This window comes from Vombatus ursinus, unplaced genomic scaffold, assembly GCF_900497805.2.
Source record: "Vombatus ursinus unplaced genomic scaffold, bare-nosed wombat genome assembly UNPS02014798.1, whole genome shotgun sequence".
Lineage (NCBI taxonomy): Eukaryota > Metazoa > Chordata > Mammalia > Diprotodontia > Vombatidae > Vombatus > Vombatus ursinus.
Window position 1 is genome coordinate 20,351,282 of NW_020954576.1, and position 22,032 is coordinate 20,373,313.

The window sequence follows — 22,032 nt, forward strand, 5'->3', positions numbered from 1 at the left end:
AACATTCTCAGCCATCTTTTATTAACTGCTCTTACTTCCCTCTTCCATGCTAGCTTTAAAGAATCTGTGGTCGGCAAGTTCCCTGGGCATCCACATTGGTTTCCTTCTGTCTTCACAATTTTATGGACTAAAAGATGGGAGGAGTAATGCCAATAACAAGTATCTGTTTTCTTAGAAGATTCATTATAAATAATATAGAGTAGGCAAGCTTCTGTATACAGTACATAACTATAATAGAAACTTTGATACTTCCTATTCATCCTTAAGACATTCATTGACTTGGGTAATATTCTAACCTGTAAAATGAAAACGGCTTGAGATAAAGTCTTAAATGAATAGACATAAGATCAACATTATGTGATTTACTTTATACATTATAATGTATACATACTGTATACATTCTGTTTACAAGTTTAAACATTTTTTAATTGCTTAATCTCTTAGAAACTCTTGCAACTCTCCATTTCAAAAGAACTGTGAAAGAAAGAAAACTAAAATTACTTTAAAAGATCTGTGATTTCATCAACATAGTTAATTCTCACCAGTGAGACACGCTGAAGGTCCATCCATGCCTGCGTATCCTGTGTGACTTTCATCCATATCTTCTCCTAAATTCTCCATAACAAGTAATCCCAACCTGTTAGGGGCCTCTTCTCGTTGTCTCTCTAGATCAGAACCAACAACTGAGGCACAACTGACCTATTCATCACATGTACTATTTCTGTTGTTGTTCAATCATTTTCAGTCATGTCCAACCCTTTGTGACCCCATGTGGGATTTTCTTGGCAAAGATACTGGAGTAGTTTGTCCTTTCCTTCTCCAGCTCATTTTACAGATAAGGAAATGAAGCAGACAGGGTTAACTGACTTGCCTAAGGTCACACTGGTAGCTACCGAGGATGGATTTGAACTTAAGAAGATGGGTCTTCCTGACTTTGGGCCTGGCACTCTATCCACTGTGCCACCTAGCTACCCCAACAACAAAGGTCCTCCAGTGCCTTCTTAACTAATAAACATTTCCATCTATTTTGCTATGTTATAGCAAAGAACCAAGTATTTTATTTAAGACAGTTCTGCATAGCTGACGTTTTTGCTGAAGATACCACGGCACTCAAGTACATAAGGAATCAAAGCTTACATTACTATAGTTGGTACAATTGTGTCATTTTAACATTCTAATTCTTTGAAAATTGGTAACCTAGGTATATATTATGGGAGCTTTCAAGCAGTAATAGAGAAGCTGACCTGGAATCAAACAAAACTATTAAAATCTTTCTGACACTACTGGCTAGGTGACCATGGATAAATTGTTCTCTTAGCCCCAGTTCCCTCTTCTCTAAAATGGAATTTTTTTTTTCAGCCTAAGACAAGGTTGATTAAAGATCAACCATACAGGCCAGACTCTTAAGGAATCTGAACATTAGTGAGCAATTGGCTACATTCTAAGAATCTGAGCACCTTAATGGAGACAAGATGGACCTCATATACAGAAAGACTATGGGAGGGATCTAGGAGTGGTCAAGTAGTTTGGGGTGACTAGAGAAGGGGTCTAAGGAGGATCTGGATAGGAGTGGCCAGTAAGCTGGGGCTAACTAGGCCAAGGGAGAATGGAGTCTAGATAGGATTAAGGGTGGGAAGTGACCAGAGGCAACTGGGAGGTAACAGAACAGAATCGAGAGATTGGGCTTAGCCACCATGAAAAGCCAGTTGATAAGGATTATAGCCTCAGGTGACCTCCAGAGATTTGGCCAGGTGGGAAAGTCCAGGATTTTTCCTTTTTGGGGTCCAGATCCCAAAGACGTGGTCTTTTCCTTTCAGGAGTTCATATCCCATCCCCATCATTCCTCCCTCAAACAAATGGGACCCAAATTCTTTTGGGGTAAGGGATGAAGGTCTTGGCTTCTGAAACTGCTTCCTCCTAGCAAGGGGCGTAGAGCTGTCCCTGCCTCGTCCCAAAGAAGCTGACTAGAATCGAGCACAGGCTGTATCCAGGGGACAATGGGGGGGACATTGGCTGGTACCCACTGTTTGCTACCAACTGTAGGTGAATGGTCCGTAGTCCGGAAGACACAAATCTAACAGAAAAGACTGCAGAGCCTAGATGTAGGGAAAAGTAAAAGTATAAGAGCCCCATTAAAATCATTTACATTTGACCTGCAGGATTATCTGATCTTGTTGCTTTTTCTACACCTTTGCTGATAGAATAGGATCAACAGTTATACAAATGAATTTGCCAGAGGCTGACTTTCACTTCAATTATCACTGAAATTATCCTCCCCAAACCAAACTGAAGATGTTTCTGATTTAATTTCAGTTGTTCGGGGTATTGAATGACTACACATTCAGGTCAAAACAGCAAGATCTCACACACTTGCTTTGATCTTTTACTGACCACTTGCTCTGATTATAGAAATTTGCCATAAAAGGATAAAGCAGGGATAAGATTTAGGGCCCAAATATGACAGGATAAAACATCCTTAGCTTTGTTTGGATTCAGATAATTCAGTTTTCCAATCATACAGTATCAAATCCACCTCATAGCCAGACTCAGGAACAGCCAGGTAGGTAACATTCCTTTTCAAAGGAACATAATGGGGAAACTGAGCCAGGAGGATCCCATCGTAGACTGAGGCTAAAATTGTCCTCTCAGCTTTTCCAGATGTAGACTTCCCACCAGTATCACATTCTCTGAGTAGTTCGTGGCATTTCTCTCAGATGGTAGATTATTGATTATCAATGGATTATTATGATCCATCAAATCAGACAACTCAAAACAAAATCCCATGAGCTTTTACCTCAAACAGCAAGTTTGACTAATCACAGCTTAGTTTTGAAAAAGCTTTTGCAGGATTTACATCTCAAATTTAAATTTGCCCTAATGTAAAAAACCAATCTTTAGAGATTATTTCTATACAGACAAAACCCAAACAAGCTTTTGGGCAAGTTTACACATTAAAACAATAACCAACAATAGCCAAATTGTTTTAGCTATAACCAAATTATGAAAAGTTGCTTGACCTGACAGAAAAAGTTCACCAATTTGAAACTTTGAAACAAACCCATTGCCAATAAAGTGACTCCACCTTTGTTAAATGCATTTCCAAATTACTTTACACAGAGAATCAACACCTCATCATTAACAGTTAAAACTACAACGTTAAAAGTGCATGCTTACCCAAGTTTGGAGGCTAGCTTCTTGACCTTCAGCAGGATATGCTGAATTTGGGTGATGCTTCTGGGTAAAGGCTGCCCCAGGGCCCCAGGCCATCGCCAGTGGGGCCCATGCTGCAGAGGGTAATTCAGAGGTGGGAGGGGGAGGGTAAAATTCTCTTCTCCTATGAGAGGGATTAACAGATACCCTCTTGACTCAAGGGAAGGGAATAGGAGAAGGGAGTGAGCAGGGTTGTAAGTTGTTTCAAAACTCCTTAAGCAATCACAAAACCTCCAGAATCTGCTAAAATGTTTTTAGCTGTTCTAACTTTTCCCTATAGCCTCCATAAAGGATGATCCAGGGGTACAGAGGGAAGAAGTAAGTAAGCCTGAGGGAACCACAAAGCACCTGCAGTTTTCCCAATTCCCTAGCCTGAGAGAATTGACAGAATTGGGCATACGATTCCAGAAAGGGTGTCCATCCTTGTCCTCTATGCTGCAGAAAGTGTACCCAGGTCCATGGCCTCGAACCGAACCAGTGGACCGAGAGCCTAGGAGCATTAGGCCAAGCGTGAGACAGCCTCATACCTGTGTGCCTGAAAAGCACCTCCAAGCCTTCCTAGGTGCATGGAAAGCAACCCCAACTGCAGGACAAGGGGAGGCTTACATACCTTCCAGTCTTGGCTGGAGAAGAGCTTGGGGTCAGGCAGCTTGGCCACACAAGCCACCAATATGTTAAGGTTTAGGAGTGTTGGGACCCCAAAATCATGACATACAGGTCCTGCCCGAATGAATTAGAACCAAGCTTTATTTCAGCCAAAGACAAGATTTATTAAAGATCAGTCATATACGCCAGATTCTTAAGGAATCCGAATGTTAGTGAGCTATTGGCTAGATTTTAAGAATCTGAGCCAGAAATATTTCTACATGTAGAAGGTAGGTACTACATTGACATCATGTTGTTGTTCAGTCATATCCAACTCTTCATGACCCCATTTGGGGTTTTCTTGGCAAAGATACTGGAGTAGTTTGCCATTCCCTTCTTCAACTCACTTTATAGATTAGGAAACTGAGGCCAACAGAGTTAAGTGACTTACCCAGGGTCAAATAGGTAATAAATGTCTGAGGATGGATTTTAACTCGGGAAGATGAGTCTTCCTGACTTCAGAAGACTGGTACTTTATCCACTGTGCTACCTAGCTCATAGAGTTTTGGTAAAACCCAAATGATCTAAGTACTTAGCAAACCTTAACAGCACTGCATAAATATCCATTATTGTCATTATCCCATTGCCTAACTGCTTTGGATAAAGAGTAGGTTGTGTACATGTACACATTAAGCATGTGTTTGTGCCATGATCTGAATATTTTATAACATGCTCTTTTTCTCTGCAAGTCAGCTTTTAAAAGAATTTTACAAGTTTGCATTAAAGTAACTGATTGTTTCTAAGTTATTCCGGAGTTTGTGCATTTGTAGTAATTAATTATCTTGACCTATGATCTGTGGAAATAAATATCTCATCTATGATTTCTGTCTGGTTACAAACTCAAAGGTAGACTCTTACCTCTACCCTATTCAACTTAGAAAAAAGGCCATGTTTAAAGAGAAAAATGCCTGTCAACCTGTCAAAAGCATTACAGCCTAATCTCCCACTTCTCAATTACTCAAAATATATTCTTTGCACCTGTCTCCTAACCCTGCTCACCATCATTCCAAAACACAGTTCCAGATGCTGATAACAATACTAGCTAGATAAGTCTACCTTCAAATACAGGTTTTGTATTGTTTTACACAGAGAAGGCATGATACAGTGAAAAGAACACTGCATGGAGAGCTGAGACCTGGAGTCTAGTTTTGGTTCTGTCAATAATTTATTGTGTGCTTAAGCAAGTTACTTAGAAAGTTCTAATAGATTTCCACATCTACATGAAAAGGGTTGCTAATGTCCCCTTTTAGCTCTGGATAGCTGGCCTATCAGTGCCCAAATTAGGGGATTCAGTCAGGAAAGAAGCAGAAATGAAAGCATTGTTTTAAAAATCCACATAAGATACTTAAAAATCAATGGACTGGTTTGTTTCCATACCAATGCTATCTTGTTTCCCTTTTATTATGCCATTCATTTTCAATTATATCAAATGACTTTCAAGTAATGAGGATCAAGAAGTCCTTAAAAAATGAGGCCTACTCACTTATCTACTTGGAAGAGAATGCTTAGAGACATCTCCAATTTTGCCAACCTTCTTGCCTTCCCTAGCTCTTATTTTCCATCACAGGACAGGTATTGACAGTATCGGTGTACCATAACAGGGTAGTTAATAGGTAACACTTTTAAATCTCTAACGTTGTTCTTCCTCAACCTTCTTTTAAGCCCAATTTTTCCTCTCATGCCTGGGTCTTCAATAATCTGTAAGGCATTTCAAATCAACTGGCATAGAGCTTCTTTTCTACTCCAAAGGTTGCTCCTATTTTTATTACGGTAAAGCTTCAACAAATAGGTTTTTAAAGAACACATTCAAGACCAGGAAGTAGTTCTTAAAAATACACAAACTGAGTCATCCCATCACCAAAAGTTAAAAAGAAATTATACAAGCCTACTTTATATACAAGCCACACTTAGATTCTATTTTTCCAGAGAATAATAATCTCTGATATTTCTAACACTACCAGTAAAAATTTTGTTGCCTTCCTCTCCAGAACAAAGACACAATATGCAAAAGTATACTAAAAATATTTGGTTCTTTTTAATCAGCTATTGATGATATAATAAAATAAAGGAATTTAAATGGCACCTAATTCAAACATTTAAAATATCCCATTTAATGTGTCCTTGTAATCTGAAACACAATATAATTTAAGCCTAATCTTCAAAATTGTGCCCTTTTCCCCCAGGAGAGCAGAAGCATAGTCATCCAAAAATGATTTACATTTTGGGGAGGCTTGTTTGGTGCATTTGGCAACATGTGATTTTATAGGCAGTGGTAGGCACAATGTTGAAGAATAAGCCTACCAGATGGAAGAACAATGCTAAATCACAAAAAGGTACATGATTCTGAGTTGTCTGAAATCACAAAGAATCAAACCCACCAAATATCAGACTAGTTCTTTAATTATTATAAATGAACTTTTTACAATATGCAGCTTTGTGTGGGTAACTTTTTCCTTCTTGACCAATTAAATGTTCAAAGTACTAAATAATTCACAGAAATCAAGTTCTCCATGCTGTCTGTACAAATTAAAATCTGGCAATGGTCTCTGGACAAAAGAAACAGTTCACAATTTGAACAGAATTTACAGCATTACAAAAATTACCAGAACTTTCTTCCTTTAATCATTTACTCTAACAGCAAAGATTACAATGACAGAATTTGAATGATCAGAATGTAAAAGTATTTGTGCAAAATTGCATTAATTGTTCTTACCATCTAAGATTTGTGGGTAACACCAATGACAGCACAGAGACAATGATGAAAATTAAGTACATTTGAAGGGGCTCTCTACGTTAGATTTCTTAAAATGTGGACTATATTACGACTAAACATTAAAAGAAAATGTGGCACCATGAGCAGCAGGAGCAAAAACAATCTGGCAGTTATGCCAGTTAAAGAAAGCTGACACTGGAATATGCCAAAGGTTCTTTCCACAGCAGTCATTGATCCTAAAATCTGAAACCAATGGTGGGACATATTTCCATTCAGTGTCCATATCCTTGGCTTTGCAGATTGAGAATGAAATGTTTAAGAATAAGCAGTCTTTTTTCTTCTTTTTTATTTCTTCCTTTCTTCCAGGAGGGAGGAGTGTGCTTCTTTCCTGCATTGGCAGTCTTTAAAAGAGTTGAATCATTGATTCTCTGGATTTACCTACACCAATCCATTTAACTAAGAAAGAGAAAATAAAAGTAAGAGAAACTTACTTTGGGACTGAACTAATTTACTGAAATCAAAATTACCTATCATGCTTCATTTCCTTTTTGTGGCCTTTCTGTCAAGAACAGTAAAAAGAAGCATAGCTAAGTCACTTAAGAATCATGTAACTCTAGGCATTCCTATTCACCCTTCTGACTTCTGTTTATTCATTCATAAAATGAAGAGCTTCATTAGACCATCTAAAAGTCCCTTTACAGTTCTCAATCAGAAGAATCTATAAAGTGAGTTTTGGTGAGAATATACTTTCTCTTAGCCAGTCATGTACCTGATTTTTAGGTCCTTAATGCTGTTTGCAAACTGAGTTTCACATCTTTTTTTTACTCTCCTCATATTTGGCCAGGTATATATATGCTCTATAAAGGTCCATTTTAGAAAATGTACTATTTTATGAAGAACAGCAATCCTCTATCTCCCAAAGATTTAAAGATATATATAAAATACTCTGTGTTTTAGTTACCTGGAACTTGAAGCTCATCTTGAATGAACTGAACATAATTCTGTGCATTGACAGGGAGATCTTTAAATGTCCTTGCATTTGATATGTCTGTGTTCCATCCTGGGAGAGTTTTATATTGAACTTCGACTTTATTTAAGACTTCCTGGTTTGCTTTATTAAAAAAAAAAGTACATTTTGTCAGCTAACCTATTACACAGTTTGTAATTCATACAGTGCAACATGGTCAACATTTAACTATTTTAACAATAACATTCAACTACTTAACAATAATTACAAAGGAACACTGAACATGATTTGCTTGCTTACGCTTATCTGAAGAACCTAATACTGTACATGGACCTGAAAATGTCTAAAAGCTTAGCCAAAATTTTATCTAATCCTCTTTCACTCTGTATAAGAAACTGAAAATACAGACTGGAAATGGTTAACACTCTCCTTTCCCCCATCCCCACTCAGTATTTTACCCCAGATTTTTTAAAACAAGAAATGAGTATGGCTATCATCAGAGCAAAGTTATTTAATGTAGCTTAAAAACTAAACCCCAAATGTACAATTATACAACCCACAAAATTAATAAGTTTCAATGACTTCACTATTTGACATAATTTGCTTACCTGAATTTGAAAACAGAATTTTCTTCTCACACCTTGACAGATTTATTGGGAGCACCCCATAAGTCATGTTTGACATGATGAGATTCTCCTTAGGGTCTAAGTTAGCCCTAAAGCACTTCTGGAATATTGTGAATCAGTCCTTCAGGCTTTATTCAGAGGAGCTTAGACACTCTGACCCTGCATAACAATGCTCAACTGAACTCATATGTACCAGCTTCTAAAAAGGCATCAAGTATACTTGCAAAGCTGTTTTTTGTAGAGTAATTGTTCACATTAATCTGTATGCAAAGAATATAAAAGATTACCTGGAAAATGAGGTATAATTTCGCCATCTAACTTGTAGGCAACTCCAACTTTGATTTCTGTAAACACGTCCAAGATATCTAATTTGGTAAGAGCCAACCTAATTTGAAAGAAATCAACAATGAAACAGCAAACTACAAAATTCATATTATCACAAACTCATATTGGATTACAGATAAACTCAGACAAAACTACAATTTTCATATCCATCTGATTGACAGAGAAGACAAAGTAAAATGATGATTACTGATACAACTGTTAGAAAATAGGCATACCAATCAATTCATTGTCTGCAGAAATGTGAATTGGTCTAGTCATTCTGGAAAGCAATTTAAAATCATGCCCCTAAACTCACTAAACTGTAAATATTCTTTGACTCAGCATGTCTATGTACAAAGTAAAAGAAAGAAGGTTGTATGTGAAGATGTGAATCTAAAATAGTTTGTTTTTCCCTTTATATAAGTATATCTTAAAGATATCAAAGAAAGGAGAAAAAACCTATATGTACAAAATATATTTATGGCAGCTCTTTTTGGTATAGCAAAGAACTAGAAACTAAGGTGTTATCCATCAATTGTGGAATGGTTGAAAAAAGTAATAAATAAATAAAAATAATAAATAATAGCTAGTATTATATGCTAGGCACTGTGTTAAGTGTTTTACAAGTATTATCTCAATTGATCTTCACAATAACCCTGAAATTATTAACCCAATTTTACAGATGAGAAAATTTAAGGCAGATGATAAATTACTTGCCCAGGGTCACAGAACTAGTAAACATTTGGGGCTGGATTCAAACTCAATTCCAGGCCCAGTTCTCCATCAACTGGGTCACCTGGCTGTTCTGTTATTATGCCCATATCATGTTATATGAATGTATATGAATACTACCGTGGTAAAAGAAATGATAAAGAGATGGTTTTGGATAAAATAGGAAGACTTATATGAATGATGCAGAGTGAAGGAGGCAGAATCCAGAGAGCAATTTATACAATAACACTGTAAGAAGCGAAAAAAAAAAACCTTGAAAGAATTCTGAGTAATCAAAGCAATGGTTAACTATGATCCCAGAGGACAGATGATAAAGCATAATTCATGTCTCCTAATGGAGACATGATTAACTAAAAGTGTGGAATGATATATACATTTTCAGACAGTGTCAATGAGGTTATTTATTTTGCTTGACTATGCTTACCTGTTACAATGGTTCCCCAATCATGAACCCAATGGAATGGAAGGGAAATGGGTTACAACAGGCTGCCAAAAAAAGTCATTGAAGCTCCACCCCCCCTCCAAAAAAAAAAAGCAAAGAAAGTCAAAAGGAAACATATACAAGCACAGCAGCTTTGAAAGTTAAAGTAATCATAAAAGGAATCAGAAGCTGTGCTGGAGATTTACATTTCAAATATAAGCTGCTTTTTCTGCTCCACTTTGAAAGAGAAACACTCGTTTTATTTGATGTTCATTCCAGAGTAAAAACAATTTTAAAGGAAAATTGCTCTATCAATATAGGTTCAACATCTTCTCTGCAACTCTGCAGTCTTAAGAGATTTGACTATACAGAGATTAAGTTTATCCTGTTCAATGCTGCATAAGTAATTTTCCATAAGCATAGATCTGGCCATGAAACCCCAGTACTCAGTCAACTCCAGGAGTTTCCTGTTGCCTCTAGGATAAAATCTTTTAAAGGGCTTTATAACCAGGCCCAACCATCTATCATATGGTCACTAAAAATTTATAACTATTTGAGAACTGTTTATTCTCATCTCTTGACCACTTATCCATTGAGGAATGATATGTCAGTGGTCAAGAGATGTGAATAAACAGTTCTCAAATAATTATAAATTTTTAATGACCATATGAAAGGTCATTCTAAATCACTAATAACAGAAAAGAAAATGAAGACACCCAGCAAATTGGAAGAGATAACAAAAGATGGGAAGTCAATGTTGAAGGGGTTGCCAGAAGATAGTCACACTAACATACTGCTATGGAACTGTTCTAACCACCCAAGAAAGCAATTCTGAATTATGCTAAGGAGTGAATAAAATATACCTTCTGTCTGCCCCAGAGATTCCATTATTAGACATACAATCCAAAGGCAGCTAGGCGGTAGAGTGTTGGGCCTGGAGTCAGAAACAGCTGAGTTCAAATCTGACCTCAGACACTTAGAAGCTGTGTGATTCTGGGCAAGCTACTTATCTGCTTCAGTATCCTCAATTTTAAAATGGAGATAATGATAGGATTTACCACCCAGGGTTGTTGTAAGGATCAAATGAGGTTAATATTTCAAATACCTACCACATAGTTGTTGTTTGTCCTTCATTTCTGAAGAGAACCAATAACATGAGGTGATGTCTTTAACTTGCTCGTGAATTGGATTTAAGTGAGGCAGGGCTGTACAAAGTCTTCAGCCTCATTCTCTCTTCTAGTCATCAAAGTCCAGTCACAATAAACAGTCAAGATGACTGGTGATGGCGTGGGATGCAGTGGATGATGACTTTGGTGTCTTAGATATGTGACCACACTCTAAACATTCCACAGCACCTGCTTCAGCTCCCTTCATGTCCATGTACAGAGATGTAATCTCTGTACAGTTGATCATCATTACAATGTTGCTGGTACCATGTACACTGATTCATGTCTCATTCACCCACACTGCTGAGGGAAGTCTTCACATGCTTGGGGTAGATACCCAACTCACCTACAGGTTTTGTTATCCTCAACCTGGTTTAGCCCGTCTGCTGAGACAGTTTACCAGGGTGTGGCTATTGAGCATGCTATAGCATGGCATAGCATAAGCACTTAATAAAATGTTTGTTTTTTCTAAAGCTAGAAGAAAAGTCTCAAATACAATCTTTACAATAAAAACTTTTTGTAGGGGCAAAGAACTGGAAACAAAGGAAATGCTCATCACCTGGGAAATGGCTACACAAACTGGGATACACTAATACTACATTATTGTGCTCCAATTAACCATGAATATGAAAAATCTGGAGAAGGATTGGAAGACTTGTGTAAACAAATGAAGAGTGAAATAAGCATATCCAGAGAAATAACAAAAATAACAAAGACAAAAACCAAATGCTGCATAATTATAATGTTCAATCACAGCCCCAAAGAAGAAATGAGAAAATATTATTAGTTTTGTCAAACTGCTTTTTTCTCCCTTTTCTTTTTTTATTCTGTTACAAGGCATGGAACTCTAGGTTAGGAGAGGAGTACACTCACAAATGATGGTGATGTAAAACAAAACGATATCAATTCCTTTTTTAAAAAATCAACTTCACAAGTACAAATCAGAGAAGGCAAAACTAGGTAAGCATTTTTTAAGTTACACTATTTATTACTGTGCTGTAGATTTTCTGACTTTCTTTTTCAAAATCATTCTTTAAAATATTAACATAATTTTTTTAAAAACCCAATAAGCTGCTATTTAGGAATCCCTCTTTTTTATGTGAAATCACACAAAACATATTTCCATATTAACCATGTTGCCCCCCCCAAAAAATTTTTTTTTAAATTTTAAAAAGCAAAAAAAATATACTTCAGTTCACACTCAAGAGAATAACAGTTCTCTCTGGAGGTGAATAGCATTTTTCATTATAAATCCCTCGGAATTTTCTTGAATCATTGCACTGATTAGAGTAGCTATGTCTTTCGCAGTTGATCATCGTTAACAACGCTGCTCGTACCGTGTACACTGATTCTGCTCACTTCATTCTGCATCACTCTGAATATGGAACTTCCCAGGTTTTTCTAAAACTATCCCTTCCCCCTCACCCCGCCTCATCATTTCTTATAGCACAACAGTATTGTCACAATTATATACCACAACTTTTTCAGCCCTTCTCCAAATGATGGACACCCCCTCAACTTCCAATTCTTTGCCACCACAAAAAGAGCTGCTATAAATATTTTAGCACTCACAGTCCTTTTCCTTTTTCCTTTGATCTCTTTAAGATATACTTCTGGTAGTGGTATAGTACTGGGTCAATGAGTAAGCACAGTTTGATAGCCATTTAGTTATAAGTTTCCAATTGTAATCCAGAATGGCTGAACCAGTTCCCAACTCTACCAACAGTGCATCAGTGTTAGGTAAGCCTTTTTTTCCCCCCGCCAAATCTGGAGGTTTCAGTAGACTACAAAATCAGCATGAATAAAGTGTGTGACATGGTGGCCCAAAAAGTTCATACAATTTTGGACTGTATTAAGAGAGGTACAGCTTGTAAGAATAAGAAGGTGATTGTCAGGCATGAGCCTGAACCTAATTTAGAACGCTGTGTTCAGTTCTGGGCACGTTATTAAAGACACTGACACAAGAGTGTACAGAAGAGGGCAGCTGACGTAGTGAAGTGCATTAAGTCCACATTATATGAGGATCAGCAGAAGGAACTGGGAATGTGCATTTTGGAGAAGAAAAGGCTCAGGGGGAACATCATGTCAGTCTGAATATTTCAAATACTCCATGCTGATCAGAAAAGAGCCTGGGAAGAGGAGAATCTAAACAAAATTTTAAAAAGTAAAATGATCACTTTTCTAACTTCTACAGACCAGTTTTCTAGGTAACATTGACTAAAATATGTTAAAATAGCTAAAGCAACTTAAAAGTCACATTCGGCATAAACAACATAAATTCTTAACTTTTATCATAATAAAATTAAGTTACTTACGCAGTAAATCCATTAATCATATGAGCATATTTGAGCAAAACAAGATCCAACCAGCCACACCTTCTTTTTCTACCAGTAGTCACACCAAATTCTCTACCTCGGGTCTGTAACAAATCCCCAATTTCCTGCATAACAGAATAAAAATTAAGTAGTACATAATATAACGTTCTCATTGCTTAGTTAAATCATACTAAGAGAATCATCATAGCTTACATTTACACAATGTTTTCCTCAAAGCAACTAAGTGGGTATAGGTAAGACAAAAATATAAATATAGAAACACAATATGCCCATATATTACATTAACAATATAGAAATATTCATATACAGATGAAGAAAAGCAGGTCAAGAAAGGGAAAATGAATTGCACCGAGTCACTCAACTACAAATCCAGGGCTCAAACCCAGGGCTCCTGAAGTCAAGTCCGAGCTTTTTTCTATCACCTCATACATCTTCTCTAATTAAAAGACTATGAAATAATTTCATAGTCTTCCTGAGGTAAATAAGCAAATATCTACCAGAATATAGCCAAATAATCAAATATTAGTAAAGTGAAGGAATTCTACAAATTTTTTAAAATTTAATCTGGAAGAAGTAACACTGTATAAATATACTCAGTGTATTCTTTAACACGCCCCACCTCCAACCTCCCAAAAGAATATAGCCAAAAAGAAACCTGTGGAGGAAAGGCCCAAAATTTGTGCTTAATCAGCTACAGAAATGAAACCTAAATACCGAATTGTCAAAATACCTATTAATATGTTTAGAAAATTTGATTTATTACAATACTCTTATTTTATAAATAAGAAAACTAAGAGGAGTATAAGTATAGTTCAGTGAACTTCCTACAAGTCACAGAAATAATTGGGCACAGTCATAATTGTAGTTCACAGCTCCTAGGTAAGTCAGGAAATCACAATGTTTCTTAGAAAAGAATTAATGCTAAACATAACAAAATGAAAGTCATCACTTAAATTTTCTATCTTTAATTCTCCTTCCCCTCTCTCTTTCTAGCCTCAGGGATCTACTCCACTGCCTCCTATTTTTTCATATTCTTCTAATTAATTTACTAAGAACACTGTTCTGGGTCAATCTTCCAAATGAGATAGCACAAGGAGTAAAGGCCATTGAAAAAGAGAACCCATAAGAAAATATAGTAATGTATACTGTTATTTTGTGAACAAGATTTACTGAGAAATCAGCTTACATTTTTCTGTTCTGTTGGAAAGGCTCCAATTCCAACTCTAGTTGTATATGCTTTTACAACTCCATATACCTCACCCACGTTCTGAGGAGGCATACCCAAACCTGTGCAAACACCTCCAACAGTACAATTTGAAGAAGTCACAAAAGGATAAGTACCTTAAAGAGAAGAAAACAGAACTTTAGATTAATCTTTTTCAATATGAGCTTCAAATGTCACACATTTGTATTAATTTCATTTCCATTTGAGTCCTATTATTTCTTCAATTTATCCCCAAAGAAGTTGCAGAGCAAGACAAAACAAAACTTTATCAGTGTTTTTTTAATCTAAAATCCATGCTGAATAACTACAATTTTTGATCTAGTAAATTAAAAACTAAGCCATGACCTTAAGAAGTTAACTCTATATGTATATATAAAACATAACAGAATTAGGTCATTGGGCTAAATAAACCATTAACACTTTAAAACAAAATTACTAACAAGATTTAGAATTTTAGTATACCTTATATAATTAGAAGGCTTAAATATATCAGTGATATTTCCTTCTCAAATCACTTTTTATTTCTAGTTACCACTCCCTTCTTGACAAGAGGAGGATGGTGGTGAGAAAAGAGGTGTTAAAGTTTTAACACAGGCGCATAAGAACATACAATTTAAGCTAATTTTTCCTTAAAAGGTACTAAGACCATCCTGTAGTCCTGGTTGGCTAAAAGGACTGATATTTTAGTCTAAGAACATCATTTCCTGGTGGACCAAGAAAAAAGCATCCATGAGGAGCTCACGGGCAAAAGCAGACATATGACTGGTGGATCAAGATGGGCAACTCAGGCAAAGTAGTTTCCTTTGCTCAAATGAATCAACTTTGGGTGCCCTCGACGCCTATCTTTGTTGAATATCCTTCATTGGCTTTGGTTAAGTAAATTTCTTTTTGTTAACTGTTGAATAATGTCTTTTTGTTCTAATACTAAACCTAAACTATCAGAGGACTGGCCTGAGTCAGGGCCAGACCAGAACAACTCCTTTCTGTCAGAAAACTAATTAAAGCTCAGCAGCACTTCCCAGGGAGCCACCAAAGTATATTTTTGCATTCCAGGAAGTAGCCTCAGATTTCACTAGAAGGTCAGCTGCTCACTTTGACCCCAAAACAAATCAGACAACACTTGAAGACTTCTGACCTCCACAAAGGAGTGTAATGCGGGTATCTTCTCCTATCTCTTCTGAGCCATCAAAGAGTTTTATAGTTTACAAATACTGTTCCATTCCACATCACACTTAATTAGACAAATGTTTGATTCATTTTATATGTGAAATTACTTGGCTAAGATATTAAGATTTAGAGCTAGAAATCCAAAGTTCACCTAGTATAACACCCTCATTTTACAAAGAAATTAAGCTTAGAGAACTGATTTTTCAAGTCACAAAGGTAGAACCAACAGAGCCAAATTTGAATAAAGGTTCTTTAACTCTAAATCCAAAGTTCTTTTGATTACATCATTGTTCTTTGTCAATCCATAACTATTCTATACACAGAACCATGAGATTATATCTATGAAAGAATAAAGGTTATCTTAGCTTTCACTCACTTGAGCTTACACTCCAATTTGCAGAGCATTCTAGATTATGATTGTCATTTCAACTAAGAAATGAACAAAATGAACAAGAAAGTGTGATAAAACTACCTATATAGAAAATTGTTTTAATTTTGATGGGCTAAATCTCTATAGTATTCATCTGACTTTTTTTAGGGGAGCAAAAGCAGTAACAATTTGTAAAACTACAACCCAGAGTGATCTGAATCAATGTGTAAAAACAAAAAGTAAATTAAAAAAATACTCAGTAACCAGGTCTTGGGAAAACTACTGAAAAATTTAAAAAACAGGGACAGCTACTTAGCACAGTAGATGAGACACTGGCCCTGGAGTCAGGAGGATCTGAGTTCAAATCTGGCCTCCTACGCTTAGTAGTTGTGTGACCCTGGGTAAGTCACTTAACCCCAATTGCCTACAAAAAAAAAAAATAAAATAAAAAACAAAAACCCACAACCCTAAACCAATAAAATATTACCCAAATAAAACAGACACTGGCCTTAGCCAAAAGATAACTTTAACCATTTGGGTATGTGCACCTTGAAGTCATTTTTGTGAAATGTTGTAATGCCAATATTTAATAATGAAAAGTACAAAAACATTTTACAGTTTTATCAAGTTTTCAATAAATGGAAAACACTTACCAAAATCAATATCGAGCAGGGCTGCATTTGCACCTTCTACCAAAATTTTCTTTGGAGGGCCATGGAGGGCCTCATAGAGAAAATAAACACCATCCCTTACCATTGGCTTAATCCGTTCCATATAGCCCTATGCAAAGAAATCACTTTTTCAAATGAGGTTTCTTTTAACTTGATAGGCTACACAAAGACAAATGAACTTTGATCATTGTATACTAAATCAACCCTACGACTCCCACCAATACCATTTATTCACATTATCATCTTACCCTATACATCTCCTCAGGAAGCAAGTGAAGTTTATTTACAGATTAAATACCACCATAGTAAATATTGCTACCAAAAATAATTTCCATTTAGAACACACACTATGAAAAACACCAAAAATACTTCTGAAAACCACTTATTTGATATATAAATCCACTTACATTTGATATAACAAAATTCCAGTATAAGAAAAGGATTGAAGTCCTTTACAATTCATTTGAGTAGAATATGATATGTATATTTTCAGTCAAAATAACTCATGAAACTGTTAGGCACAAAGAAGCCTTGACTTGATTCAATGAAAACAGCATATATAATGATGGAATCATAAATTTCTTTCAGTTTAGTTTGTTTTTTTTTTTACATTCACTTACGGTGCTTTAGAATTGTCTGTGAACATACTTTTGAAAAATGGCATGCCAGGTTGGTGACCTTTGTCATCCTGGTGTGGGGTTGGGTCTGGGGTTGTATGAGTTGATTCTTGTAAGGAAAGGAAGTATAGATAGCATAAAAGAGAAGGTCCAACTCTCAAGAACAACATGAAGATATTTGTGGTGGTAGTGACTGACAATACGCTACAAAAAAATGTCCCTTGTGTTATAATTTGTTACCACTCTGTGCTAGCCTATCATCATTTAACATACACTCCTCTATTTAGCAATGAAAGTCCTTCATAACCTGGCCCCAGACTACTTTTCTAGGCTTATTCTATACTATACTACTCTTTTTTCCACATTCCACAATCCAGCCAAAATAAAATAAAATAAAATAAAAACTTTTTACTTAGTTCCTCATACTGGACATGCCATTCTCCTGTCTCCAAGCTTTAAGGACTGGAGGCTCCCAAATCTGGAATAAATTTCTCTCCTCACTTCTCTTAGGAGTCCATTGTTTTCATGAAGACTGACTCAAGTGTCACCTTCCCATGAAGCTTTTCCCGATGTCCCTGTCCCACTCTTGCCATTACTTTGTATTTATTTTGTAGCTACTAAAGGTTAAAACACGCTAAGACTTTTGAGCCATTTTGAGTAAGTACACATTTTGTCCCCTAGAAGGAACTATTTTACTTTGGTCTTTGTATCCCTAGTGGAGTGTCAGCCTTCTGCAGGTACTTAACAAATGCCTGCTGACTGGTTTAACCTATCTGTTTAAGCCACAGGACTAGTGGAAAGAACAATGGATTTTGTAGCCAAAGAAATCAGATTCAAATTCCAGCTCCGCCTCTTATTACCTGCAAAATCTCGGGCAAAGTATTTAGCCTTTTTAGGCCTCAGTTTCATTATCTGTAAAATGAGGAAATCGAAACAGACAACCTCCAAGGTCCTCCTGGGGCAGCTAGGTGGTACAGTGTTGGGCCTGAAATCAGGAAGACCTGAGTTCAAACCTTGCCTCAGACACTTCTAGCAATGCAATGTGTGATCCTGGGCAATTCATTTAAACCCTCTCTGCCTCAGTTTCCTCATCTGTAAAATGAGTTGGAGAAGGAAATGGCAAATCACTCCAGTATCTTTACCAAGAAAACCCCAAATGGGGTCATAAAGAGTCAGACACAACTGAAAGAACTGAACAAGGTATCTCTCTGTTCTCTCTCTATAGAATCCTTAATCAATGTAAGGAACTTAATTCCAGTTATAGAATTCTTAACTTTCATTTGTTTTCCTATCACAGATTACACCTACCTCTACCCTTATGCAGGCATTCCTCAAATAAAACGCTCTAAGCAGGTTAAAAATGGGGTTCAAGTGAGTGATCTTAAAACTTATGCTATGACGACACTGGTCAGTAATGCAAAAGTTAATAATGTTCATAATAAGTAAATACATTGCCCTGTAGTTATTTCACATCTGAACGTGAATGCTGTGCCTAACTTGAAAGAAAGCTCTTTAAAGGGCTACTACTACACTTTTATTCCCCACAAAATGTAAACAATGCTCAGCACACAGGAATTGATAAAAGCCTGATGAAGGAATTGGTTATTTTCTGCTTCTCTACTTTTAATACTTTTTAGACAGAACAGGAAAAAAATTAATGTATATTTTTATTTTCTAGACATGATTTCATAATAGCACAAGAAGTGCTTTTTTTCTCCTTTCTTTACACAAATGCCACATGGATTCTGATAAATTATGCATATTGCTCATTCTATGGACCCTGAGAGTTAATCCGTTCCAATGCCCTCATTTTGCAGATGAGATACTGAGGCCCAGAGGGGTTAAGAATTTGCAGAAGGTTACCCAGTGCCTTAGTGGCAAAGCCAATAGCTGAGCTTAGGTCTCCTAATTTTAAGTACAATACTTTTTTCAAACTACATAAAATCTAGCCCTTTGGACACCAAGTTGTTCGGAGCCATTGCTACCATAATTCTACAGAAAAGTTTTTATTCACAGTAAGTATCCAAGAATTCTACAGGTAAGGTACTTTGTCCTCATAGAACAAAATATATAATTACCTTATAAACTGATCAGAGAAGGATTATTAATTATTTTACAGCTACTGTGGGTCAACTTTTAAAATTTAATCACCAAAGTAACTTTAGGAAATTTGTTGTTAGTAAATGTATGCATAAAAAATTTTAAAAATGATGTCCACTTCTTAAAATATGGGTACTTTTAAAGGAAAAGTAATAATATCTGAAAACCTTGCCCTTTATATAAGTACACATGCAAAAACTGCTAAGAATGTCGCATAGCTTTACCTTGAGTTTTTGTAATTCACCCTCAATATCAATTTCCAAAGTGGGATATATAGATTTATATTGATTAGCTAAAACTTTGAACCTGCAAAACAAATAAATTTTGGTTAGGGTTGCATGTCATTTGATTTTAAAATCTCCACAACTATATGAGGGTATAAAGTGAGTATGTGTGTGCTCAGCACACATGACTTGGGGGAGTTGGGGGGGGTAGAAGAAAGAAACAGAAGAATAGCCAGTACTTTTTTTTGGCGGGGGGTGGGGGTGGGGGGAGGGCCAAACTTGTGATTTTATTGATATTGGAAATTCCTTGGAAAGAAACTCCTCTATCATTGCAGACTGGTAACTGCCCTATAACTTAAGATGAACTGAGAGGTTAAGTGACTTGTCCTCCATTACCTTTCCTGTGTCAGAGGCAAGATTTGAAGTTACATCTTCCTGATTCTAACACTGGCCCTCCAGTCACTTATACTTGCTGCCTCAGCATATCATTAAGTGAATTTAAAATTTAGGTCAGTTAGACCATAATGGTAACCCACTAATGTAATATTTAACTAGAATATCATTCCTAATGTCACTAACCTGCCACCCTAAAATTTCTAAAACTCAGCTTTTTTTTTATTTTAAACAAAATGTGAATTACCTCTCAGAGAAGCCATCAAAGTCCGAAACAAGATCGCACATCCTGAGTCCACTTCGAGAAGCTTTAGAGGAATAAACTGGGCCAATACCCTTTTTTGTGGTACCCAAACTTAAAAACAAATAAGAAAACTTTAAGCCTGACTTTTCCTTAAAATTGGCAATATAAAAACAAAGTTACTTCTTTAGTTCCTGTGATCATGTCAGCACAAAGAACATTTGCAAAGTAAGCCTAGTTTCTGCTTTAACTATCTGCTAAATTTATCTCAATAATAAATTTACTGATACCATTTAATTGAAGCACTAAATAAAATTATCTAATATTCCTTTCTGTAAAAGTTTGATCCACCAAGTATATGGCATGAGACTGTGTGTGTGTGTGTGTGTGTGTGTGTGTGTGTGTGTGTGTGTGTACACATGCATGCATAAATAAGTAAAAACAGACAGGGACATACACTGAACTTGTGATTTCACTGATATAGGGAACAAGTGAAGGAGGAAACACCCTCTATTAAGATAGGCTGACACCTTTGACAGTTAAGTGACTTGCCCAGGATCACCCTGCCAGATTTGAACCTAGGCCTTCCTGGCTCTGAGTCTACCTCTCTCTATCATTACACAATAGCATACACTACACAATAGCATACACTACACAATAGCATACACTACACAATAGCATACACAGGTGGCCTGAACTATATAATCAGATCTTTGATGAAACAGGACATACTTCTTTCCGGCTTGTTCTTGTCTCTGTTGTTCCTGAATGCCATCTGCTGCTTGATGGAAGTCAAATACTAGGAAAAGAAAACCATAACTATTGATGAAATCAAGACACAGACTATTCATGTACTTGGATCTGCTAAAACAATCAAAAACAAGAAAGTCATCTTCTGTGATCTGTGAAAACCAAATTTATATGGGAGCCATCTCTCCACTTTAAACTCCTATGTATTCAGATGTTTCTCATACAACTGGGCTTCTACCCAGTATGTGTATACACACACACACACACACACACACACACACACACACTCACTCACTCAAAGTTCTTGAGCTTTGGGTAGTCTTTACCCTACAACCACATGAGGAAAACAAGAACACCTTACTCACAATTTTTAGATCCTAGGGTAAGTCAATGAATTTCTCCATGCCTCCTTAACTATTTCAGGAATATAATGTGTATCATATAAAAATATATCTGGAGAGCCTCTTCAAAATATTGCCACTTGTTTCTCCAAATGAGAAAAATCAGTATAGAATCTGTCTAGGAGGAGAACCTGGGACAGAGGCCATACAGACAAATGAACAGAAGGATAACTTGTTTCTATATGTATGCTCCCCTCCAAAAAATTTATTAGAGATCAAAGATTACATGGCAGAACTACTGCAATGAATAATATTTACATTGCTGAGGAGGTATCATCAAAGAGTTCTTTAATTTGGAGTTAACATGTTAAAGCTGGTAAAAATATCCTTAGAAGGATTCAGATGTTAAGGTTTACCTTATTCAACTAACACTAGTCAGGACTCTGGTTCTAGCCTTAGTTCTGTCATTAATGTGCTCATTACCTTTGGCACCATATTTGGATTTTAGCAAAACATTTAACAAAATATCATGTATAATAACTATGGGGGAAATTGGAGATACGTGGATTAGATAAGAGTAGTTAGAGGGTCCTTAGCTGGTTGGATAATCATGATCAATGAAGCAATGCTAATGTGTAGCAGAGGTCTATAGAAGTATGCCACATGGGTCTATCCTGCTCAACTTCATCAACAACTTAAAACAGATACTACATTTATTAAATTTACAGATGAAAATGCTGGGAGACCTAAGATTAGATCACAAAATTAGCAAGTTGGAAAGACAGGGCAAAGC

The 22,032-nt window shown here is 36.3% G+C and overlaps 1 protein-coding gene across 1 annotated transcript in view; it reads right to left on the minus strand.

Moving 5' to 3' along the window:
* Positions 1–5,589: 5,589 nt before the first annotated feature.
* The window catches only part of LOC114049753 (adenylosuccinate synthetase isozyme 2-like), a 46,927-nt gene continuing 30,484 nt past the window's right edge, over positions 5,590–22,032 (minus strand). Inside the window, 9 exon segments of the mRNA XM_027871144.1 lie at positions 5,590–7,024; positions 7,530–7,679; positions 8,449–8,546; positions 13,120–13,244; positions 14,327–14,481; positions 16,556–16,682; positions 19,515–19,596; positions 20,155–20,262; positions 20,881–20,947. Of these exon segments, the coding sequence (XP_027726945.1) occupies positions 6,972–7,024; positions 7,530–7,679; positions 8,449–8,546; positions 13,120–13,244; positions 14,327–14,481; positions 16,556–16,682; positions 19,515–19,596; positions 20,155–20,262; positions 20,881–20,947 (965 nt within the window). The 3' untranslated portion in view covers positions 5,590–6,971.